General features: G+C 50.2%; 2 protein-coding genes and 1 long non-coding RNA gene across 3 annotated transcripts in view; 2 read left to right on the forward strand and 1 right to left on the reverse strand.

Moving 5' to 3' along the window:
- The window catches only part of HVCN1 (hydrogen voltage gated channel 1), a 40,673-nt gene extending 33,208 nt beyond the window's left edge, over positions 1 to 7,465 (reverse strand). The window contains exons 1-3 of the mRNA XM_023203284.2: positions 7,105 to 7,465; positions 6,640 to 6,723; positions 1,626 to 1,665 (exon numbers count right to left, since the gene is read on the reverse strand). Of these exons, the coding sequence (XP_023059052.1) occupies positions 1,626 to 1,646 (21 nt within the window). The 5' untranslated portion in view covers positions 1,647 to 1,665; positions 6,640 to 6,723; positions 7,105 to 7,465. The remainder of the gene's footprint in view (positions 1 to 1,625; positions 1,666 to 6,639; positions 6,724 to 7,104) is intronic.
- LOC113220489 (centromere protein V-like) lies at positions 1,622 to 8,541 on the forward strand. The gene is made up of 2 exons (XM_026449653.2): positions 1,622 to 1,665; positions 6,640 to 8,541. Exon 2 carries the CDS (start codon positions 6,740 to 6,742, stop codon positions 7,265 to 7,267), a length of 528 nt encoding a protein of 175 aa, XP_026305438.1. The 5' UTR covers positions 1,622 to 1,665; positions 6,640 to 6,739; the 3' UTR covers positions 7,268 to 8,541.
- Positions 5,989 to 19,311, forward strand: LOC111536799. The gene is made up of 3 exons (XR_002729821.1): positions 5,989 to 6,223; positions 17,162 to 17,417; positions 18,461 to 19,311. It is a non-coding gene; the product is annotated as an uncharacterized LOC111536799 (long non-coding RNA).
- The last annotated feature ends 419 nt before the right edge of the window (positions 19,312 to 19,730 follow it).

The following is a 19,730-nucleotide window of genomic DNA, read 5'->3' on the forward strand; positions in this document are numbered from 1 at the left end:
CTCCTGGGGCTCCTAACTCTTACAGTTACCGAGGTCATCAATTTGATGAAACACACAATCACCATCATCACCATCCTGTGGTCATTCTGACCCTCACATTTGCTTCTCAGACTCTGCCCCACTCACCCCTGCTGCTGCCCTGAGCTTCCTGCTCTGCCATTGCCAGCTTGGCCTGGCCAGTCCCCCAGAACCTCAAGATGAACAGCTGATGTGAAAGTCAACACTTCCTTTCTACCTCGCCCCCAATCTTCACAACCAATGCCGCCCAAATCCAACAAACCTGCACCTCAGATATCAAAAACAGTCTATTTCCTACTCGAGATGGCCACAAGATACAGGAGGAAAGCATTTCCTCTGGAGTCAGGCCAGTTTGAAATCCCAATTTCTGTTTTTTTGGAGACGGAGTTTTGCTCTTGTCACCCAGGATGGAGTGCAATGGCACGATCTTGGCTCACTGCAGCCTCCGCCTCCCAGGTTCAAGTGATTCTCCTGCCTCAGCCTCCTAAAGCAGCTGGGATTAGAGGTGTGCGTCATGATGCCTGGCTAATTTTTGTATTATCAGTAGAGATGGGGTTTCACCATGTTGGCCAGGCTGGTCTCAAATTCCTGACCTCAGGTGATCCACCTGCCTTGGCCTCCCAAAGTGCTGGAATTACAGGCATGAGCCACCACGCCTCTGCCTCCTAAGCTTAAGCGATTCTCCTGCCTCAGCCTCTCCAGTAGCTGGGATTACAGGTGCATGCCACCACGCCTGGCTAATTTTTGTATTTTTGTAGAGATGGGATTTTGCCATGTTGACCAGGCTCGTCTTGAACTCCTGACCTCAAGTGATTTGCCCACCTTGGCCTCCCACAGTGCTGGGATTACAGACATGAGCCACCACGCCTGGTGTGAAATCCCATTTCTGCCACTTTCTAGCTGTGTGATCTTGGAGAAGTGACTTTACTTCTCTGTGCCCAAGCCCTGTTATGGGCTCAGTACTTGCCTAACATTCTGAGACCATTGTATTAGCAAATCTTCCCGACAATCCTTCAAGGACAGGGGTGGTAAATAATCTTTTCACTATTTTCCAGTTAAGGAAACTGAGGCTTAGGGAATTGAAGGGCACAGTTATTTTGTGCCTAAGGACACACAGTTATTAACATGCACAGTTCGAGACCAGCCTGACCCACATGGAGAAATTCCATCCCTACTAAAAATACAAAGTTAGCCGCGTGTGGTGGCGCATGCCTGTAATCCCAGCAACTTGGGAGGTTGAGGCAGGAGAATCACTTGAACCTGGGGGACAGAGGTTGCGGTGAGCTGAGATCGCACCATTGCACTCCAGCCTGGGCAACAAGAGTGAAACTCCATCTCAACAACAACAAAAAAAACAAAAACAAAAAAACGCACATAGTTATTAACATGCAGGACTGGGATTCAAAGAGTCTAATGTGGAATATCAGGCTACTTGGAGGTTTTGTGAAGTCCTTTTATAGCTTTTCATCATTGTGATTTTAAATATTTCAGTATAGTGGAAACATCTAAACAGGTGGTTCTCCCTCTCCTGTTTGAAACACCAAACAGAATTATCCTCTCAAGGTTAGGATATCCTCTAATGCTGCAAGACCACAGAATTCATTTACCTTTTCGTCCCGGGTGGCCATGTCCCTGTTGCCACTGGATCTGAAAAATAAGAAGACATTTGTCCAGATCTATCATCCTGCTGCCATCTACCTTGGTATTTGCTCTGCAATTCTTTCCGACAAATTAGTTTTAAGTTAGTTTAGTTTTAACTGTGCCTGAAATTAGTGTAAAGTACAAAGTGTATGTAGGAGGGTATACACCCTGGATATAGAGCCAAATGAGCTGAAACAGGGACTTTGAGTCCTGTGTACAAACACTTATTTGCACACAAAAGTTCATAGCTTTTCACAGCATTATTCTTAAAAGCCAAAAGGTAGAAACAACGCACTTGTCCATCAACGGATGAATGGACCAACAAAATGGGTCTATCCACACAATGGAACTTTATTCAGCCATACAAAGAAATGAAGGGGGCCGGGTGTGGTGGCTCACACCTGTAATCCCAGCACTTTGGGAGGCCGAGGTGGGTGGATCACCTGAGGTCAGGAGTTTGAGACCAGCCTGGCCAACATGGTGAAACCCCATCTGTACTAAAAATACAAAAATTAGCTGGGCATGGTGGTGGGGACCTGTAATCCCAGCTACTTGGGAGGCTGAGGCAGGAAAATCACTTGAACCCAGGAGGCAGAGGTTGCAGTGAGCTGAGATCATGCCACTGCACTCCAGCCTGGGTGACAGAACAAGATTCCATCTTAAAAAAAAAAAAAAAGAGAGAGAGAGCCAGAGAAAGTACTGATACATATTACAATGTAGATGAAACTCAAAGATACCATGCTAAGTGAAAAAAGCTAGACATAAAATGTCACATATTGTATGATTCCATTGATATGAAATGTCCAGAACAGGATATGAAATGTCCAGAACAGAACAAGCAGATTGGTGGTTGCCAGGGGCTGGAAGAAGGGAAGAATGGGGAGTGACTGCTTAATGGCTTAGGGGGCTCCCTTGTGGGGTGACAGAAATGTTCTGTGCAGCTAACAAGGTATTTTTTAAAAAGAAAAATGATTTAATTTTAATACAAAGAAAAACAATGAAAATATTCTGATAGAGGGTGAAGGCTGCACACTGTGAAACGTACTAAATGCCACTGAATTATTCACTTCAAAACGGTTAACTTTACATCATGTGAATTTCACTCCAATTAAAAAAAGACAGACATTACAGTGTTGGGGTTGCTCTGAAAAGCAGTAAACCTTCTGAACATCCACCACCAGCTACATCAGTGAATGCACCTCTGAGCAGCAGGAGCTGCTAGTGCTGTTTGAGTATTCACATAAGGACGTGGAAAGACGCCAGCCACAGAGCAAGCAGGGGAGTCACATTATGGCAGAGTCTACAGGATGACCCCATCTAAGTCAAAAGAAATACAGATTTTTTTTTTTTTTTTGGTCTGTAAGGATCACTCTTTGCAGTGGTTATTTTTGGAAGAAAAGGGAGTGATCTGGGTGTGGGGCTTTTCTCTGCTTCTGGGAGGCGTGAACTTTTACAATGAGTAGGTGTTACTTTAAAACATTATTTTTAACATAGGTGATCTACGCATGTGGTAAAAAATTTAAATTATACAAAAAGATATTCTATGACGAGTCAATCTCCCCTCTACCCATTCTCCTTTCCAGAAGTGGTCGCTCTGACTGGTTTCCTACGTCGCCTTCTGGAGTATTCTATGCCCTCATAAGCACATGAGTATACACTCTCCCCCAACCTTCTATTTTTTTTTCGTAAACAAATGTGAACCCACATACTGCTCTGAACCTTATTTCCCTTTATGGTGTGGTAGGCAAAATAATGTTCCCCCTCAAAGATGCACATGCCCTAATCCCTGAACTCGTATATTACTTTACATAGCAAAAAGGATTTTGCAGATATGATTAACTTGCAGCTCTCAAGATGGTGGGAATGATTCTGGATTATCCTAGTGGACCCAGTGTCATCAGAGGGGTCTTTGATAAGTGGAGGCAGGAGAAAGAAGAGATTGTGAGGACAAAAGCAGGGGCTAGAGTCAGAAAGATCTGAAGATTCGATGCTTTAAAAGATGGAGGATGGGGCCTCAATCCAAGGCATGTGGGCCCTTCTAGAAGTTGGGAAGGCAAGCAGATTCTCTCCCAGAGCCTGCAGCAGCAACACAGCCCTGCCCATACCTTACTTGAGCCCACTGAGACGGATTGCGGACTTTTGACCTCCAGAACTGTAGCATAATAAATGTGTTATCTTAAGCTACCAAGCTTGTGGCCATTTGTTACAGCAGCCACAGAAGACTAACACAGTATCTCGGAGGTGGTTCTATGCCAGTGCATCCTGCATGAAGTGCACGCCTTGTCATGGCTGCACAGGAGTCCCCTGCAGGAATGTGTTTAATCTCACTAGTGATGGACACCTACGGTTGTTTCCAATCTCCTCCCACCTCAGTGCTTCAACGAATAACCCTGCAAGGTATGATCTCGGCTCACTGCAACCTCTGTCTCCCAGGTTCAAGCGAATCTCCTGCTTCAGTCTCCTGAGTAGCTGGGATTATAGGTGCCCACCACCATGCTCAGCTAAATTTTGTTTTGTATTTTTAGTAGAGACAGGGTTTTGCCATTGTTAGCCAGGCTGGTCTTGAATTCCTGACCTCAAGCAATCCGTTGCCTCAGCCTCAGCCTCCTAAAGTCCTGGAATTACAGGCATTAGCCACCGTGCCTGGCCTAATTCTAAAAAATTATTTTGAAATAAACTTTCAAGAAAACTTTAAAAAGGTTCTTTCTCTCCCCACAGTTACATGCTGAGGGTGCAAGGGGACTCTTAGAGTTTCTCGCTGGTTGACTGGCAGGGCAGCTTCTGGACCTAGCAGAGCTCAGCTTTGTATGTCCCCATACCAGCCCCCTGGGATCCTCAACCTGCTCTCACGAGAGGGGCTCAAGTGGAACCATCACCACAAGAGGAGGTGAAGGGAAGAATTAAGGTACCCTGGAGATTTCCTTCCTTTGCAAGACAGGAACTAGAACTAGCACACATGCAGAGAAACACTCAGCTTCAGCAATTCAAGCAACAGAAAATGTAAAACTACCATGGCCTTCTCCATTAAACTAGCCAAAACAAATAAAAAGGGTAAAACCCAATGCTTGCAGAGCTGCAGGGAAACGTGCATGCATTCCTGGAGATGATTTTTCTAAATAGGTACCTGGTCACAAGAGGTAAGTGCCTTCAAAATGATCCCACCCTTGACTTGCACACCTCAGTTAGGAAACTGTATCTCCAAGAAGTCATTTGATAGCCAAAAACATGCACAATATGGACAATGATATTTATAGCTAAGTTGAATAGCACGGTTAAAACCTGGAAGTGACCCTCAACTCTCAAACCCTACTTTAGGGAAAAGCTGAGGAAGGCAGTGGGCTCTTGGGAGGAATGATAATTCTGAGGTCTATGTAGAAACAGGAGAAAAAAATGCTGTCAAGCAATGAGAAGAAAAATAGGCTGATGGCTGACACATTGCCTGCAACTGTACAAAAGTATCTGTGTCTTTCCTAGGTGCCAGGCACTGATTTCCCAGGTTCTGGGAAATCCAAGGTGAAGAGGCAAGGGCAAGGGCAAGGTCAGGATCCTGGTAGACTGACATGTTACCTGGGAGACAAACAAGGAAGCAAGGAAATTTACAAGACAGACCACATCCCCAGCTAAGCACTGGAAAGCCAACCAGCCAGAGTAAGGGGCCAGGGAGCAGGTGGGGTCTCCTTAGGTGGGGTGGTTGGGGACAACGTGACATTTATGGTGTCCCCTGAATTACAAGGGAGTATGTCACAGATTGCAGAGAAGAGCATTCCCGAGAAAAGGAAGAGCATGTGCGCTGTGCACAGCCCCTGAGAGAGTGGAGAACTTAGGAGGAGGAGGCTGGGGACAGCAGTGTACAGGACAGTGGCTGGAGAGAAGAATTGAGAATAATCACATAGAGCCTTATCATGGAGAGGGCTTGGCAGGCGATGCTAGGGATGTGGATAGGAGTGAGGGGTCAAGCATGATGAGGAGGCAAGAGATGCTGGCAGCCTGGACTCAGGGTGGAAGTAGGGGATGGAGGAGTGGCCGGATTCAGGATACACTTTGGGTTAGAACTTGTCGCTGGCCTAGACAGTGGGGAAGGGAGGAGGAGGAGGGTGGTGGATGACAGCTCCCAGGGCCCAAGCCCCAGTGACTAGCAAAGGATCAAGTGTGGGGACAAGAACACTCTGGCTTCCTCCTTCTTGCTAAACCAGTGGCGGGGAGGGCTGGGGGCCACGGAGCAGTTCTGGACCTTGTGCAAACCTCAGCCCAGAGATTTTCAAAACCCTGCCCTTATCAGCCTTTCTCTCTGGGGAGTCAGAGCCAGAGAAGTTGCCGCCCCCTCGCCTTGGTCTTACTCAAGCAGCTCCTAGTTGCTGGTGGGGCTGTCCGGAAATCCTGCTGATCTCAGATAGCCCTGAACAACCTGAAGTTAAAGGCGCCCAGGACAGAGAAGTACCCTCAGAGGGGCGTGAAGGAGGGTGGAGCAGGCACTGGAACCATGAACTTTTGGTAGTAACCTGGTGCCAGAGGGCTAAGCCTGTACACCAAGCATCTTATGTCATCTTCTCGGCAATCCTCAGAGGTAGGTACATGCTTAACCTCATGGCGCAGATGCGGAAACTGAGGCACAGACAGGCCAAGTCACGTAGCTGAGCCTGCAAGATCCCCCACACCTAGCACTGGTGAGAGTGGTGGGGGCAATGTTCCTGGAGGGAGTTGCAGTGAGGAACCGCTCTCCCCTCTCTGTCTTGGTGTTTCCCTTGGCCCCAACCACGCTCGTTCCTCAGCATCTCTGTCTCCAACAGGTCGGTGTTCTTAAACTGTTTCCAGGGAAGGGTTTGCTGCCCCGGGGCTCCTCCTTCAGGGATGGCTGGGTCTGCTCACTGCAGCCTTCTCCCGGGACACCCAGCACTGCCTCTGCCCCTACTTCTCTCCCACAATCTCCCAGGAGGGCAGCGGGGCAGGGACGATGCATCCGAGGACTTAGGGGACACAGACCTGGTTGTGAGTTCTGGCTCTGCCTCCTTTGGCTGTGTGACCCAAGGCAAGGGGCTTGGCCTCTCTGCGTCTCGGTTTCTTCACCTGTTAAGAGACGACGATGGTCACCTGCGGCTGCTGTGCGGAGTGTGAAGAACTGAAGGCACCTGGCCCAGGGCGGCGCGCACCACCAACTTTCCGGGATCGGGGGGTGGGGGGTCACTGGGGCCGGCGTCTCCCGCGTCCCCCTCCCCTGGACTCCAGTCCCCGCCGAGAGGAAGCACTGCCCGGCTGCGCCGCCCGCGTTGGGACACGCCAGAGCCGAGGGCAACCGAGGGCTGGGGTCCTGCTGGAGCTCAGCGGCGAGGCCTGGGCAGCGGGGATGCGAGGGCGTCCCCTCTTCTCAGAGGAATCGGGCACTGGGGGTCTTGGAGAAAGGGCTGCACGCCAAGCGGGGTACGCCCCCCGCCGGGCCCGAGCACTTACCCGGCGCCCTACCCGCCCGCGGTCACCGCGCGACTGGGAGCCTCGGAGCAGGTCCGGCCCGGCCAGCCCCGCCCCGTACCAGGCCCCGCCCACGCCCGGGCCGCCCCCGCCCCCGTCCCCGCCCCCACTGCCCGCAGCTCCCCAACCGTCGGCGGGCGTCTAGGCCTCTCCCCGGGTTTCAGCCCCCTCGTCCCTGCCTGTGGTCAGTCCACCCGTTCGTCCCTATCTCCCTCACCCCGACTGCCTCCCGCCCCGCAGGCTGGGCCTGTCCTGGGCCTTCCGCAGTTACAAAGGTCCCGCCCGTGGGAGCGAATCGCGGATCACGAGAATCCTGCCCTGGACCAGCCTAAGGGAAGGGTGGGCGGAGGGAACCACTTCCTTCCTCCTCAGGCTGGAGCGGGGCGAATTCATCCCGCCAACCCCTCTCGGGAAGCTTCTGCTCCATTCCACCGTCTCCGGGCCATACCTGCCTCTGGGTGTCCTGATTCCTTGGGCTCGTCCCCTGCACCGTTTCTGCATGCAGGGGTGGAGGGTTGGGCAGCATGCTCTAAGGAGTGAGCAACCTCGCAGCCCTCAGGATTTCTCTTGGTCGGGGGCGCTGAGGCTGCTCATGGGATGGTACTGGCAAGAGCGACCCTTCCCGCGGGCAGCCCCTGCCTGTCCTGGGCTGCCTTGCTCCTGGCCAACTCTGGCGCAGGCCCAGCTCTGAAGTCCCTCCCCTGTGGGCCCTCCCAGTACCCTGTTCACACAGTGGAATCAGTTCTGTTAGCTTCTGTCTTTTCCCAGAGACCATTTGTCCCAAACATCCTGCAGAGCCGTCTTCTGCGCACCTCTCCCTTCCGGTTGGGTCGGGGCTGTGGGGAGAGGCTCACCTCCTTGGGGTTGTGTTAGTTTCCTCATGCCGCTGTAACAGATCACCACAAACCTAGTGGCTTAACACAAAAGTGTTATCTTACAGCCCGGGAGGCCAGAAGTCTCAGATGGGTCCTACAGGGCCAGAATCAAGGTGTGGATGGGGCTGTGCCTTCTGGAGGCGCCAAGGTAGTGTGTTCCTTGCCTTTCCGGGCTGGAGAGGTGCCTGTGATCCTTGGCTGCCTCAATCCACCTCTGCCTCCACAGTCACAGCGCCTTCTCCCTTCTAAGGAGCCCTGTGATTATATGGGATCCACCTGGATAATCCAGGCTAATCTCTCCAGCTCAGGATCCTTCGCTTCGCGAAGTCACATGAGCAAATTCCCCTTTGCCACTTAAGGCAACATACAGGTTTTGGGGGGTTAGGATGTGGATATCTTGGTAGGGGGGTGCATTCTTCTGCCTCCCATAGGGGTATTGTTTCCACGGCTTCAACTGACTCGGTTTTCCTCAATTCTGCTGGGCTTTCTTTTCTTTTTTATTTTTTTGAGATGGAGTCTCACTGTGTCACCCAGCCTGGAGTGCAGTGATGGGATCTTGGCTCACTACAACCTCCGCCTCCCGGGTTCAAGCAGTTCTCCTGCCTCAAGCCTCCCGAGTAGCTGTGATTACAGGCCAGCATCACCATGCCCGACTAATTTTTGTATTTTTAGTAGAGACAGGGTTTCACTATGTGGGTCAGACTGGTCTCGAATTCCTGACCTCAAGTGATCTGCCTGCCTTGGCCTCCCAAGGTGCTGGGATTACAGGCATGAGCCACTGCACCTGGCAACATTCTCACTCTGTGGCCCAGGCTGGAGTGCAATGGCACGATCTTGGTTCACTGCAACCTCTGCCTCCTGAGTTCAAGCAATTCTCCTGCCTCAGCCTCCCGAGTAGCTGGGATTACAGGTGCCCACCACCATGCCTGGCTAATTTTTGTATTTTTAGTAGAGACGGGGTTTCTCCATGTTGGTCAGTCTGGTCTTGAACTTCTGACCTCAAGTGATCTGCCTGCCTCGGCCTCCCAAAATGCTGGGATTACAGGCATGAGACACCATGCCTGGCCTGCAGCAGGCTTTCTTAAAAATATTTTGGTCGGATCGCCTGACTTCTCAGTCATGTATGATTACAACAGTCCTATGCTAGTTCCTAAGGCATAGTCTGGTCCATTTTCAACTTCAACTTCCTTATATTTTATTAATAATTCTCCTCCTCCTCCAGGGCCAGCTAGACAGACTAGAGAGGATGTGGGAACTGCTCCCGACAGCCCCTCCTCTGTGTTCACTCCCCTCTGGTTGAGGAAGGGAAAAGGGAACAAGTACCTTGTACCCTAGTTGCACACCTGGAAGTTGCAGTCCTCTTGTCTTTACATCTGGTCTTGCCTGTAGTTAGACCCTTAGTGTAGACAGGTGGTGACCTCAGCAGGCCCTGGTAAGGCAAGGCAAGGCTCAAACCCTGGCCTGGCTCAATCCTCTGGCTGCCTTCCCCCATCCCTTCCCCTACAGAGGCATCTTTCAGTCTTCTCCCCGGGTACTTGCCTCTGCTCCGCATTGCAGTGGCCCTGGGAAAGTCTGCAGCTCCCAACCTTACTGATGGCCTGGAACCTGGGGCCACCAGCAGGGACCTATGTCCGTACTTTTTGGGAACCAGGATCCCAAAGGAGCACTTCAGCAAGTCTGGAGAATTTGGTGATGTTCTCAGCATTGTCGTGTTCACTGAAATCCTGCTACTGCTCAGACATTTCAGTGGACAGGAAAAGATCTCAAATGTGTTACATTGTTATCCCCAGGCACAGGATTTGACCCGTAGTAGGTACTTTACATTCCTATTGCATAAATTAATGAGTATTGAGCATAATCAGATTGGGGTGCCCTCCATCATTGCTACTATTCAACAGTTCATTAATGATCTCAGTCAATGCAATAAGACAAGAAAAAAGAAATACAAAGATTGAAAAGAGAAAGGCTATCATTTGCAATCAATGTGATTGTCTACCTAGAAAATCCAAAAGATCTAACAGACTAACACATGACCACCTACCATGTGGTAGGCCCTTTCAAGCTACCAAGTGTAAGGTGAAGGAACAGCCTTTGTTCTTAGTGAGCTCCCATTTTAGTTGGGAAAGTGAGGCCAACAATACTTAGGGCAGAAGGCCGGGCACGGTGGCTCACACCTGTAGTCTGAGCACTTTGGGAAGCTAAGGTGGGAGGATTGCTTGAGCCCAGGAGTTCAAGATGAGCCCTGGTGACAGAACAAGACCCCATTTCTACAAAAAATATTTTAAAAAATTAGCTGGGCATGGTGGTGTGCCACTGTAGTCCCAGCTACTCAAGAGGCTGAGGTGGGAGAATCCCTTGAGCCCAGGAGTTTGAGGCTGCAGTGAGCTACGGTTGCACCACAGCACTCCAGCCTTGGTGACAGAGCACGAGAGCAAGACTCTGTCTCTAAAAGAAAAAAAAAAAAAAAAAAAAACTTAGGGAAGAATAACCCGAAGTCCACAAAAAGAATCCAGGAGGTCTATGAACTTGGGTGGGAAAAAAATTGGTATTATTTTCATTAACCTCTAACTGAAATGTATTATTACTTTGTTTGTTTAGAGACAGGGTCTCACTTTGTTGCTCAGGCTGGAATGCAGTGGCTCGAGCACAACTCACTGCAGCCTCAAACTCCCAGGCTCAAGTGATACCCCTGCCTCAGGCTCCCAAGTAGCTGGGACTACTGGCACATGCTACTGTACCCAACTAATTTATTATTTATTTATTTTTATTTTTTGTAGAGATGGGATCTTGCTTTGTTTTCCAGGCTGTTCTCAAACTCCTGGCTTCAAGCAATCCTCCTGCCTCAGCATCCCCCAATTTTTTTTTTTTAATTGGGATAATAGATGTGAGCCACTGACCTTTAACTGAAATTTAATATTTCCTTCAATTATGAATGTATGTAACAAATTACAGTTGCATTAAAAATATCACTAACTGGCTGGGTGTGGTGGCTCATGCCTGTAATCCCAGCACTTTGGGAGGCCGAGGTGGGTGGATCACCTGAGGTCAGGAGTTTTGAGACCAGCCTGGCCAACATGGTGAAACCCCGTCTCTACTAAAAAAATACAAAATTAACTGGGTATGGTGGTGCGTGCCTGTAATCCCAGCTACTTGGGAGGCTGAGGCAGGAGAATAGCTTGAACTTAGGAGGTGGAGGTTGCAGTGAACTGAGATCACGCCACTGCACTCCAGCCTGGGCAACAAGAGCAAAACTCCATCTCAAAAAAAAAAAACAAAACAAACAACAACAACAACAAAAAACTCACTAACTTTGTCATCAGTCGAAATCACAGATGTTTTTAAACCACAGTATAGTTATTGCAGATATCTCAAAATATAACTTATATGTATCATTACTTCAAAATTATAGTAGTTACTGAGCCGGCTGTTCTTATAGTTTAATGTGTACTATAGGAACCTCATCTATTTATTACAAGTAAAAAAAAATTCAAAACTTCAATGCAAGATAGCTGGCGTCATTTGTAATACAATGCATTCATTCTGTTTTATGCATTGAAAAACATGACTCTCAGAAGAGGTCCAGAAGCTTCCCCAGATGTCAAAGGCCCCAGATTACAAAAAGATTAGGAACTGCGTTAGATGAAGGACTTGTTCTGGTTTGGTCAGAACTTACACATTTCTCTTACACAAGGCAGTCCTCTTACACAAGGCAGTCCCTGCCCCACCCCAGGTCCTCCGCGTTTCTTACCAAGCGGTGAGCCCAGCTTGCTTGAGTTTTCTGGGTGTCCTGCCTTTTGATGTTCATGGAGCATGTACTTACTTACTTATTTAGGGATGGGGTCTTGCTCTGTCGCCCAGGCTGGAGTGCAGTGTGGCAATCACTGTCCACTGCAGCCTTGACCGCCTGGACTCAAAGTATCCTCCCATCTTAGCCTCCTGGGTACCTGGGACCACAGGCATGCATCACCATGCCTGGCTAATTTTTATTTTTTTGTGGAGACAGGGTCTTGCTATGTTGCCTAGGCTAGTCTGAAGCTCCTAGGCTCAAGGGGTCCTCCCGCCTCGGTCTCTCAAAGTGCTGGGATTCTAGGCATGAGCCACCGCGCCCAGCCACATGGAGCATTTTGAGGAAGATCTGAGTACAGCCCTAGGGGACTGGGCCTTCCCTGGGCTCCAGGACAGCTGGGGCTGGGCCAGGGTAGTGGCCAGCTCTGGCTTTGCCCAGTGGGAAGAGAGAGGGCTGCCTCTGCTGGTTTTGGTTCCTCCAAGGGAGTTTTTAACGGCTGCAGTTGGCCACTTCGTTTCCTGGGGCAAAAGCCCTGTCCTGGCTCTGGTAGAGTGTGAGAAAACGGACAGAGGGAGAGAAAAGTAGATGAGTTCCCAGTCAGGGACAGGGTGGGGGTTCTGTTGGGATTTCTCCGAGTGGCATCTGTTGTTTAGGCCCAGAGGCGCCTTTCCCAGCAGATATGATTTATCTACAGCAGTGACGGCCACACGACGGGATCTGCACAAGGCCTGGGCAATGATGCCTGATGATGTAGCTATGGGAAAAGGGCACAGTCACCTCCGACTCTCTTCTCTGGCACTTGACTCAGCCTTCTGCCTCACAGTTCAGAGTCACACAGAGGAGTAGGAAGAACACAGGAGTTGCATCAAAGAGGCCTGTGTGCAAATCCTGCCTCCATTCTTTCCCTTGCCCACTGGGTGATCTATCATCAATTCAGCAAAGAGTTTCTGAGTGCCAACTATGTGCTAGGCAGAGAATACAGAGTGGAGTAAGACAGGCAGGTCCTGTCTGCCCTCATTAAACTTAGTCTATGTAGGGAGGCACACAAATACTAAACGACAAATTAAAAAGTAAGTATTGAAAAGGGGCTGGGTGCGGGGGCTCACGCCTGCAATCCCAGCACTTTGGGAGGATGAAGCAGGCAGATCACTTGAGGCCAGGAGTTCAAAACCAGCCTGGGCAACATAGTGAGAGCTGTCTCTAAAATATATGTGTGTATATATATATATTTCTATAATTATAATTGTATAATTACATATATTTTATTTTTGTGTGTGTATACACACACACACACACACACAAAAACCTAGCCAGGTGTGGTGGTGCATGCCTGTAGTCCTAGCTACTCAGGAGGCTGAGGCCAGAGGATTGCTTGAGTCTGGGAGGTCAAGGCTGCAGTGAGATGTGATCACGCCACTGCACTCCAGCCTGGGTGACAGAGTGAGACCCTATCTTGAAAAAAATTAAGTATCGCAAAGGAATGAGCTGGGGGTTGTGGTGGAGGTAACAAAAGGTGGAGACTGAGATGAGGATCCACTGAGGCAGGACGGCAGGGAAGGGGTCTCTGAGGAGGTGATATTTAAACAGACACTGAAAGCTGAAGGAGAATCAGCTATGAAGAGAGAGGGAAAACCTTTTCAGAAGAGGGAACAGCATGTGCGAAGGGCCTGAGGTGGGAAGAGCTTGGCCTGATGAGGCCAAAAGGAGGCCAGGATTATGGATACACAGAGGAGGGGGAAGAGAGTCATGAGAAGTAAGGCTGGGGAGGAGGCCGGAGGCCCACAGAAGGGGCTGGAGTCCATACAGAGCACAGGAAGCTGTGGGAGTTCTAAGCAGGGGAGGGACCATTTGATTTTTTTTTTTTTTTTTCTTTTTTTGAGCTGGAGTTTCACTCCTGTAGCCCAGGCTGGAGTGCAATGGCGCGACCTCGGCTCACTGCAACCTCTGCCTCCCAGGTTCAAGCAATTCTCCTGCCTCAGCCTCCTGAGTAGCTGGCATTACAAGCGCCTGCCACCACGCTCAGCCAAATTTTATATATTTTTTAGTTGAGATGAGGTTTTGCCGTGTTGCCCAGGGCAGGTCTCAAATTCCTGACCTCAGGTGATCTACCCACCTCAGCCTCTCAAAGTGCTGGGATTATAGGCGTGAGCCACTGCACCCGGCTGGGACCATTTGATTTTTTTACAAAAAATGTGGTAAAATACACATAACATAAATGTTATTATGTTAACCACGATCAAGTATACAGCTGGTGGCATTTAGTACATTCACAATGTTGTGCAACCTGCAGTACTATCTAGTTCCAGAACGTTTTCATTATCTCAGAAGGAAACACTGTCAAAGTCCCCATCCATGGTGGCATGCACCTGGAATCCCAATCACTTTGGAGGCTGAGGCAGGAGGATTGCTTGAGCTCAGAAGGTCGAGACCAGCCTGGGCAACATAGCAAGACCCCATCTTTAAGAAAAAAAAATGGAAACCCTGTACCCATGAAGCAATTACTCCCATTCCCGTCTCCCTCCAGCCCTAAGAACCTGCTAGTCTACTTTCTATCTTTATGGATTTGCCTGCTTTAAGTGGAATATCATCATATGTGGTCTTTTGCCTCTGGTGTCATTCATTTAGCACAATGTTTTCAAGCGTCATCCGTGTTGTAGCATGGTCCTTCATTCCTTTTATGGCCAAAGAATATTCCACTATATGGGTATATCACATGTTGCTTATCCTTCCATCCACTGATGTGGTTTGATTAAAAAAGATAACTCTGGTTGTTGGGTGGGGATTAGATTATAGGGAAGATAACAATTGAAGTGTAGAGAGATAAGGATGGCTTGGACAAGTCTGTTGGGAGCAGGGAAGGAAAAAGGGGCATGATTCCAGATCCATGTGGGAGCCAGAATGGACAGGTGGGAACTGTGGGTGGCCTGGACATCGAGGGGAGAGGAAGGGCAGAGTAGCGGGGTGAACCATGGTGCCCTCTATTGAGCAGAGAAGCCTGTGAGGGGGCCAGGTGGAGGATGTCCCTGTTTTTGATAATGTTTCGTTTGAATTGTCAAAGTGGAGGTGTCACCTGGGCAGTAGGATCTGAGTCAGGAATTTGGCAAAGAGACTTGGGCATCATCAGTGCACAGCTGGTATTGACAACAAGGCCTGGGCTGGGATCCCCTTCCAGAGTGTTGACAAAGGGGTTCAGGACCAAGTAGGGCCTAGGCAGGTAAGGAAGAGGCTGCAAAGGGAGACAGAAAGCAGCCAAGAGGTAGAAGGAAAAACCAAGGGCGTGTGGGATCCTGGAAACCAAGAGAAGAGCGTTTTGAGGAAGAGGAGGGAATGAGTGGTGTCAGGTGGAAACTGATAGTGTGAACAGCACAGAGAGGGAGGGAGTGGAGAGGAGATATGAAAGCACTTGAAGGGCGCGAGAAAGGGGAGGACAGCTGGAGGGGCCCACACTGGAGTCCCCCCAAGACTAGCACAGCTCCTGCAATGCAAGAACACCCATTGATTCAGTTCTTACTATATACCAGGCACTGTGCTAAGCATCTTTTTTTTTTTGAGACGGAGTCTTGCTATGTTGCCCAGGCTAGAGTGCGGTGGCATGATCTCAGCTCACTGCAACCTCTGCCTCCCAGGTTCAAGCGATTCTCCTGCCTCAGCCCTGCCTAGTAGCTGGGATTACAGGTGCCCACCACCACACCTGGCTAATGTTTGTATTTTTAGTTCAGATGGGGTTTCACCATATTGGCTAGACTGGTCTCGAACTCCTGACCTCGTGATCTGCCCACCTTGGCCTCCCAAAGCGCTGGGATTACAGGCATGAGCCACCGTACCTGGCTGTTAAGCATCTTGTCTCCATTTCACAGCTGAGGCTGAGACTCAGAGAATTATTCACACGGCCACACAGCTGGTAAGAGGCAGAGCTAGAACATGAACCTGGCTCCCGATACAGGATTCTCAGGGGGCTCCTTCCCTGCCTGCAGAGAGAGAGAGTGGGTGCGGCTAGTGTTCATGGGCCAGGTTCTCCAGTCCTTTAGGATCTTTCTTGTCTGCTTTTTATTATTATTTTTTTGTTGAGACAGGGTCTCACTATGTTGCCCAGGCTGGTCTTGAACTCCTAGCTTCAAGCGATTCTCCTGCCTTGGCCTCCTGAAGTGTTAGGATTACAGGCGTGAGCCTCTATGCCCAACCTTTCCTGTCTGTTGAAGTGGGTGAGACTTAACATTGGGAATATGGAGGCAGAAGACACTGGAAATATGTTCTAACTCACTTTAGTGAGCAGAACCTCACACTCAAGGGTTTAGCAGCATCCCCTTGTTCCACCTGCTGGTTGCTGGTGGAAAGTGCTGTCCACAACTTGGTTCCACCCTCCAGGCCAACTAGAGGCTCCTACAGCCGCTGCAGCACTGGAGGAGAGCCGACCTGGGAGGACTCCCAGCCGTCTCCACCACAGGAGTCTACATTGAATTCCCCCGCACCCCTTGCAGTTACCTGTTGCAGCAGAGGTCACGTGATTATCAACTGCTCTGGCCAGAGGGACCCGAGCGCTGTCTGCAGGACTTCCAGGAGTTTCCTCCTCCTGCCTCTCCTTCCTCCAGACAAGGCCTGGTGCTTAGTCACTCATCCACTGGCCCTGGGCAGCCCCTGCTTCCTTCCTTCCATTTTTGAGAGGAGAGGACCTGTTTACCCTTTGTTGGGTCAGGGTGTCTGGTGCTTACTGTCAAGAACACACAGCCAGCCGGGAACGGTGGCTCACGCCTGTAATCCCAACACTTTGGGAGGCCAAGGCAGGCAGATCATTTGAGGCCAGGAGTTTGAGACCAACCTGGCCAACATGGCAAAACCCCATCTCTACTAAAAATACAAAAGTTAGCTGGGCGTGGTGGTGGGCATCTGCAATCCCAGCCAGTTGGGAGGCTGAGGCAGAAGAATCACATGAACCCAGGAGGCGGAGGTTGCAGTGGGCTGAGATTGCTCCACTGCACTCCAGCCTGAGCAACAGAGTGAGACTCCATCTCAAACCAAACAAACAAACAAAACACAGCCCCTGGCCAGACTTGACCTTTGCTGGGCTTTGCTGAGTCTTCAGCCCAGGGCACATTTCATGTTCTGGGCACTCTCGCTGGGTCCCTGATGGAACTGCTCATCCAGGCATCCCCCTCTTCCTGCCAAGGGGTTGGCCTGGGAAGGGGGTCAATGGGAGAGAGACAGAATCATGGTGAATGGCCACATGCACTCCTGTTGGGGTGGGCTCCTGCAGCAGAGAAGCTCCTAGGCCCCCTACTCAAGCCAGGGTCTCCAGGCCTCCGTCGTTCTGTGGGGGCCCCTCTGCCTTCGCCGTCACCTGTTTGCTCCAGTCAGCCTGAACTGATTTTGTCGTTTGCAGAATAGGAGCCCAGGCCAGGGGCTGAGGGAGACACAGAGAAGATGAGGTCCTTGCTGGTAAGGGACACACTCGAAGTGCGGGAGGCAGAACCGAGAACAGCCAGATCGAATGTGAGGTTGAAGAGTGAAATGGCCGGTGACGATAATAACGGGGAGATAATAACAGCGCCGCGCCCCTCCCCTCCCGGCCGTGTGCCAGGCGCTGCACCAGGCACATGACACACATCTCCTCTTCTAGTCTTCACAATGGCCATGAGGTAGGCCCTCCGACGAGTTAGGATTAGGTTCTATGCAGCAGAAAGTCCAAAATATCAGTGATTTAAACAAGCCAGTGCTATTTCTCATGCCACAGGCTGGGGCATGAAGTCCAGGGCTGTGAGGTGCCTCTGTTCCACAAGGGGGCAGGGACGCCCTGCTCTGCCAGGCCTAAGCGCCTTCTTCCTCATGGCCCAAGAGGGCGGCATCTGCATTTCAGGCAGGAGGACCCAGGAGGGGGCGAACAAGATTGGGACCATAGTCGCGTGCCGGTCGCCTCTCTGAGGAATTGCCCAAAGTGGCCACATGCTCCTAGCCCATGGGCAGCACTTAGTCCCGTGAACAAGGGAGACAGGCAGTGTGGCCTTTATTTAGGGCACCACATGCTAAGCTAAAAAGTCTGCGATTGTTGAAGAAGTGGAGAAGAGGTGTCTGGGAACCTGCCGGTTATGGTACAGATGAGAAAAACAAGGCTCAGAGAAGTGAAGCTCTTTGTCCTCGTTGCCCAGCCATGAAGGGGCAGGGCAGGACTTAAACTCCAATGGGACTTAAACTCCAACTCACAGAGAGGACAGCAAAATCACAGGGAGCCAGAGGAGGCCTTTGGGGCAGTGGTGTTTAAGCTGGGTCTCCTGGTCTAGGAAAAGGGGAGAAAGGACGTCATAACAGCCAAGTTCTAGAAGAGTGAATATCTTTTGAAGAAAACCGCTTTTCTTGGGGTGGCATTTCTGGGCCACTGCTTGACTATCTCCAGCAGTGGGGAGTTCACTTCCTATGAGGCAACTCATTGTGCTTGGGAATATTTCTCTGTCTGTCTTTGTTTTGTTTGACAGGGTCTCACTCTGTTGTCCAGGCTGGAGTGCAGTGATGCAATCATGGCTCACTGCAGCCTTGACCTCCTGGACTCAAGTGATCGTCCTGCCTCAGTCTCCCAAAGTGCTGGGATTACAGGCGTGAGCCACCACACCTGGCCTACTTGGAGATAGTTATAATTGGAGTTTTCCCTTACAGAGTGTGACTGCTGTCTTCTGTTTTTCCCTGTTAGGCATTTCCTTCCCTTCTTCTGGTACCATCGACTGTCCTATAATATTCATTTCGGGTGATTTGAGAGGCTGACCTAACCAGGCCAGTGCGGCTCAAGAGTGGAACTCCAGCTGGAACTCTTAGTGGAGAAGTCTCAGCTGCAACTACTATTTGCAAGGATGGATGGGCCCAGGACCGTGGGGCATCGCATGGGGAAGGCCTGCCTGGAAGTTAGACCAACACAGAGCAGAAAGCAGGGCCACAGGATGGAGAAACAGAGGCCGCATCTGGTCTCACTGAGGCCTTGTATCCAGCTGTGCCCAGAGCTACCCTGGACCTGTTAGTTGTACAAACCAATAGATTCCCTCTGCGCTATGGCCAGTTCGTTTCTGTCACTTTGACCTGAAGAGCGCTGACTAATGGAGGTAGAGCTCTCAGGCCTGTTTTTATCACCATCTAGGGGAAGCTGGGGAACACCTATGTGTTTTATAAAAGTACTAGGGCCTAGAGCAGTGTTTTTCCAAGTGCAGGCCACAAAAAACAAATACCAGCATCACTCTGATACTAAACTTGATGAAAACGCACATTCCTGGGCCCCAACTTCCAAATCAGAATCTTGGGCAGTGAGGCCTAGGACTCTGCATTTTGTCTAACACTCCAGGGGATCTTCAGGGCACCCAATTTGGGAACCAGTGGCTGAATTAGGTGACCTGGGATCCGATCTAGCTCAGAGCCTGCCACCAACTTGGATATCAAAACAGGTCCCTGGGCTGGGTGAGGCAGCTCATGCCTGTAATCCCAGCACTTTGGGAGGCCGAGGTGGGCAGATTACCTGGGGTCAGGAGTTCAAGACCAGCCTGGTCAACATGGTGAAACCCCGTCTCTACTAAAAATACAAAAAGTAGCCGGGCATGGTGGCGCACGCTTAGAGCCCCAGCTACTGGGGAGCCTGAGGCAGAAGAATCACTTGAACCTAGGAGGCGAGGGTTGCAGTGAGCTGAGATCATGCCATTGCACTCCAGCCTGGGCGACAGAATGAGACTCTGTCTCAAAAAAACAAATAAAAACCAACAAAAACAAACAAAAAAACACAGGTCCCTGTAGCTTTTCTTTTTTCTTTTTTTGAGATGGAGTTTCACTCTTGTTGCCCAGGCTGAAGTGCAATGGCACGATCTTGGCTCACCGCAACCTCCATCTCCTGGGTTCAAGCGATTCTCTTGCCTCAACCTCCCCAGTAGCTGGGACTACAAGTGACTAAAACTTGGTCTAACATATCACAGGCACACATATAT

This window comes from Piliocolobus tephrosceles, chromosome 10, assembly GCF_002776525.5.
Source record: "Piliocolobus tephrosceles isolate RC106 chromosome 10, ASM277652v3, whole genome shotgun sequence".
Classification (NCBI taxonomy): domain Eukaryota; kingdom Metazoa; phylum Chordata; class Mammalia; order Primates; family Cercopithecidae; genus Piliocolobus; species Piliocolobus tephrosceles.

Bases quoted from the DNA above. Each gene is read 5' to 3' on its own strand.
- LOC113220489 (XM_026449653.2), top strand. From the start codon at position 6,740: ATGGTCACCTGCGGCTGCTGTGCGGAGTGTGAAGAACTGAAGGCACCT.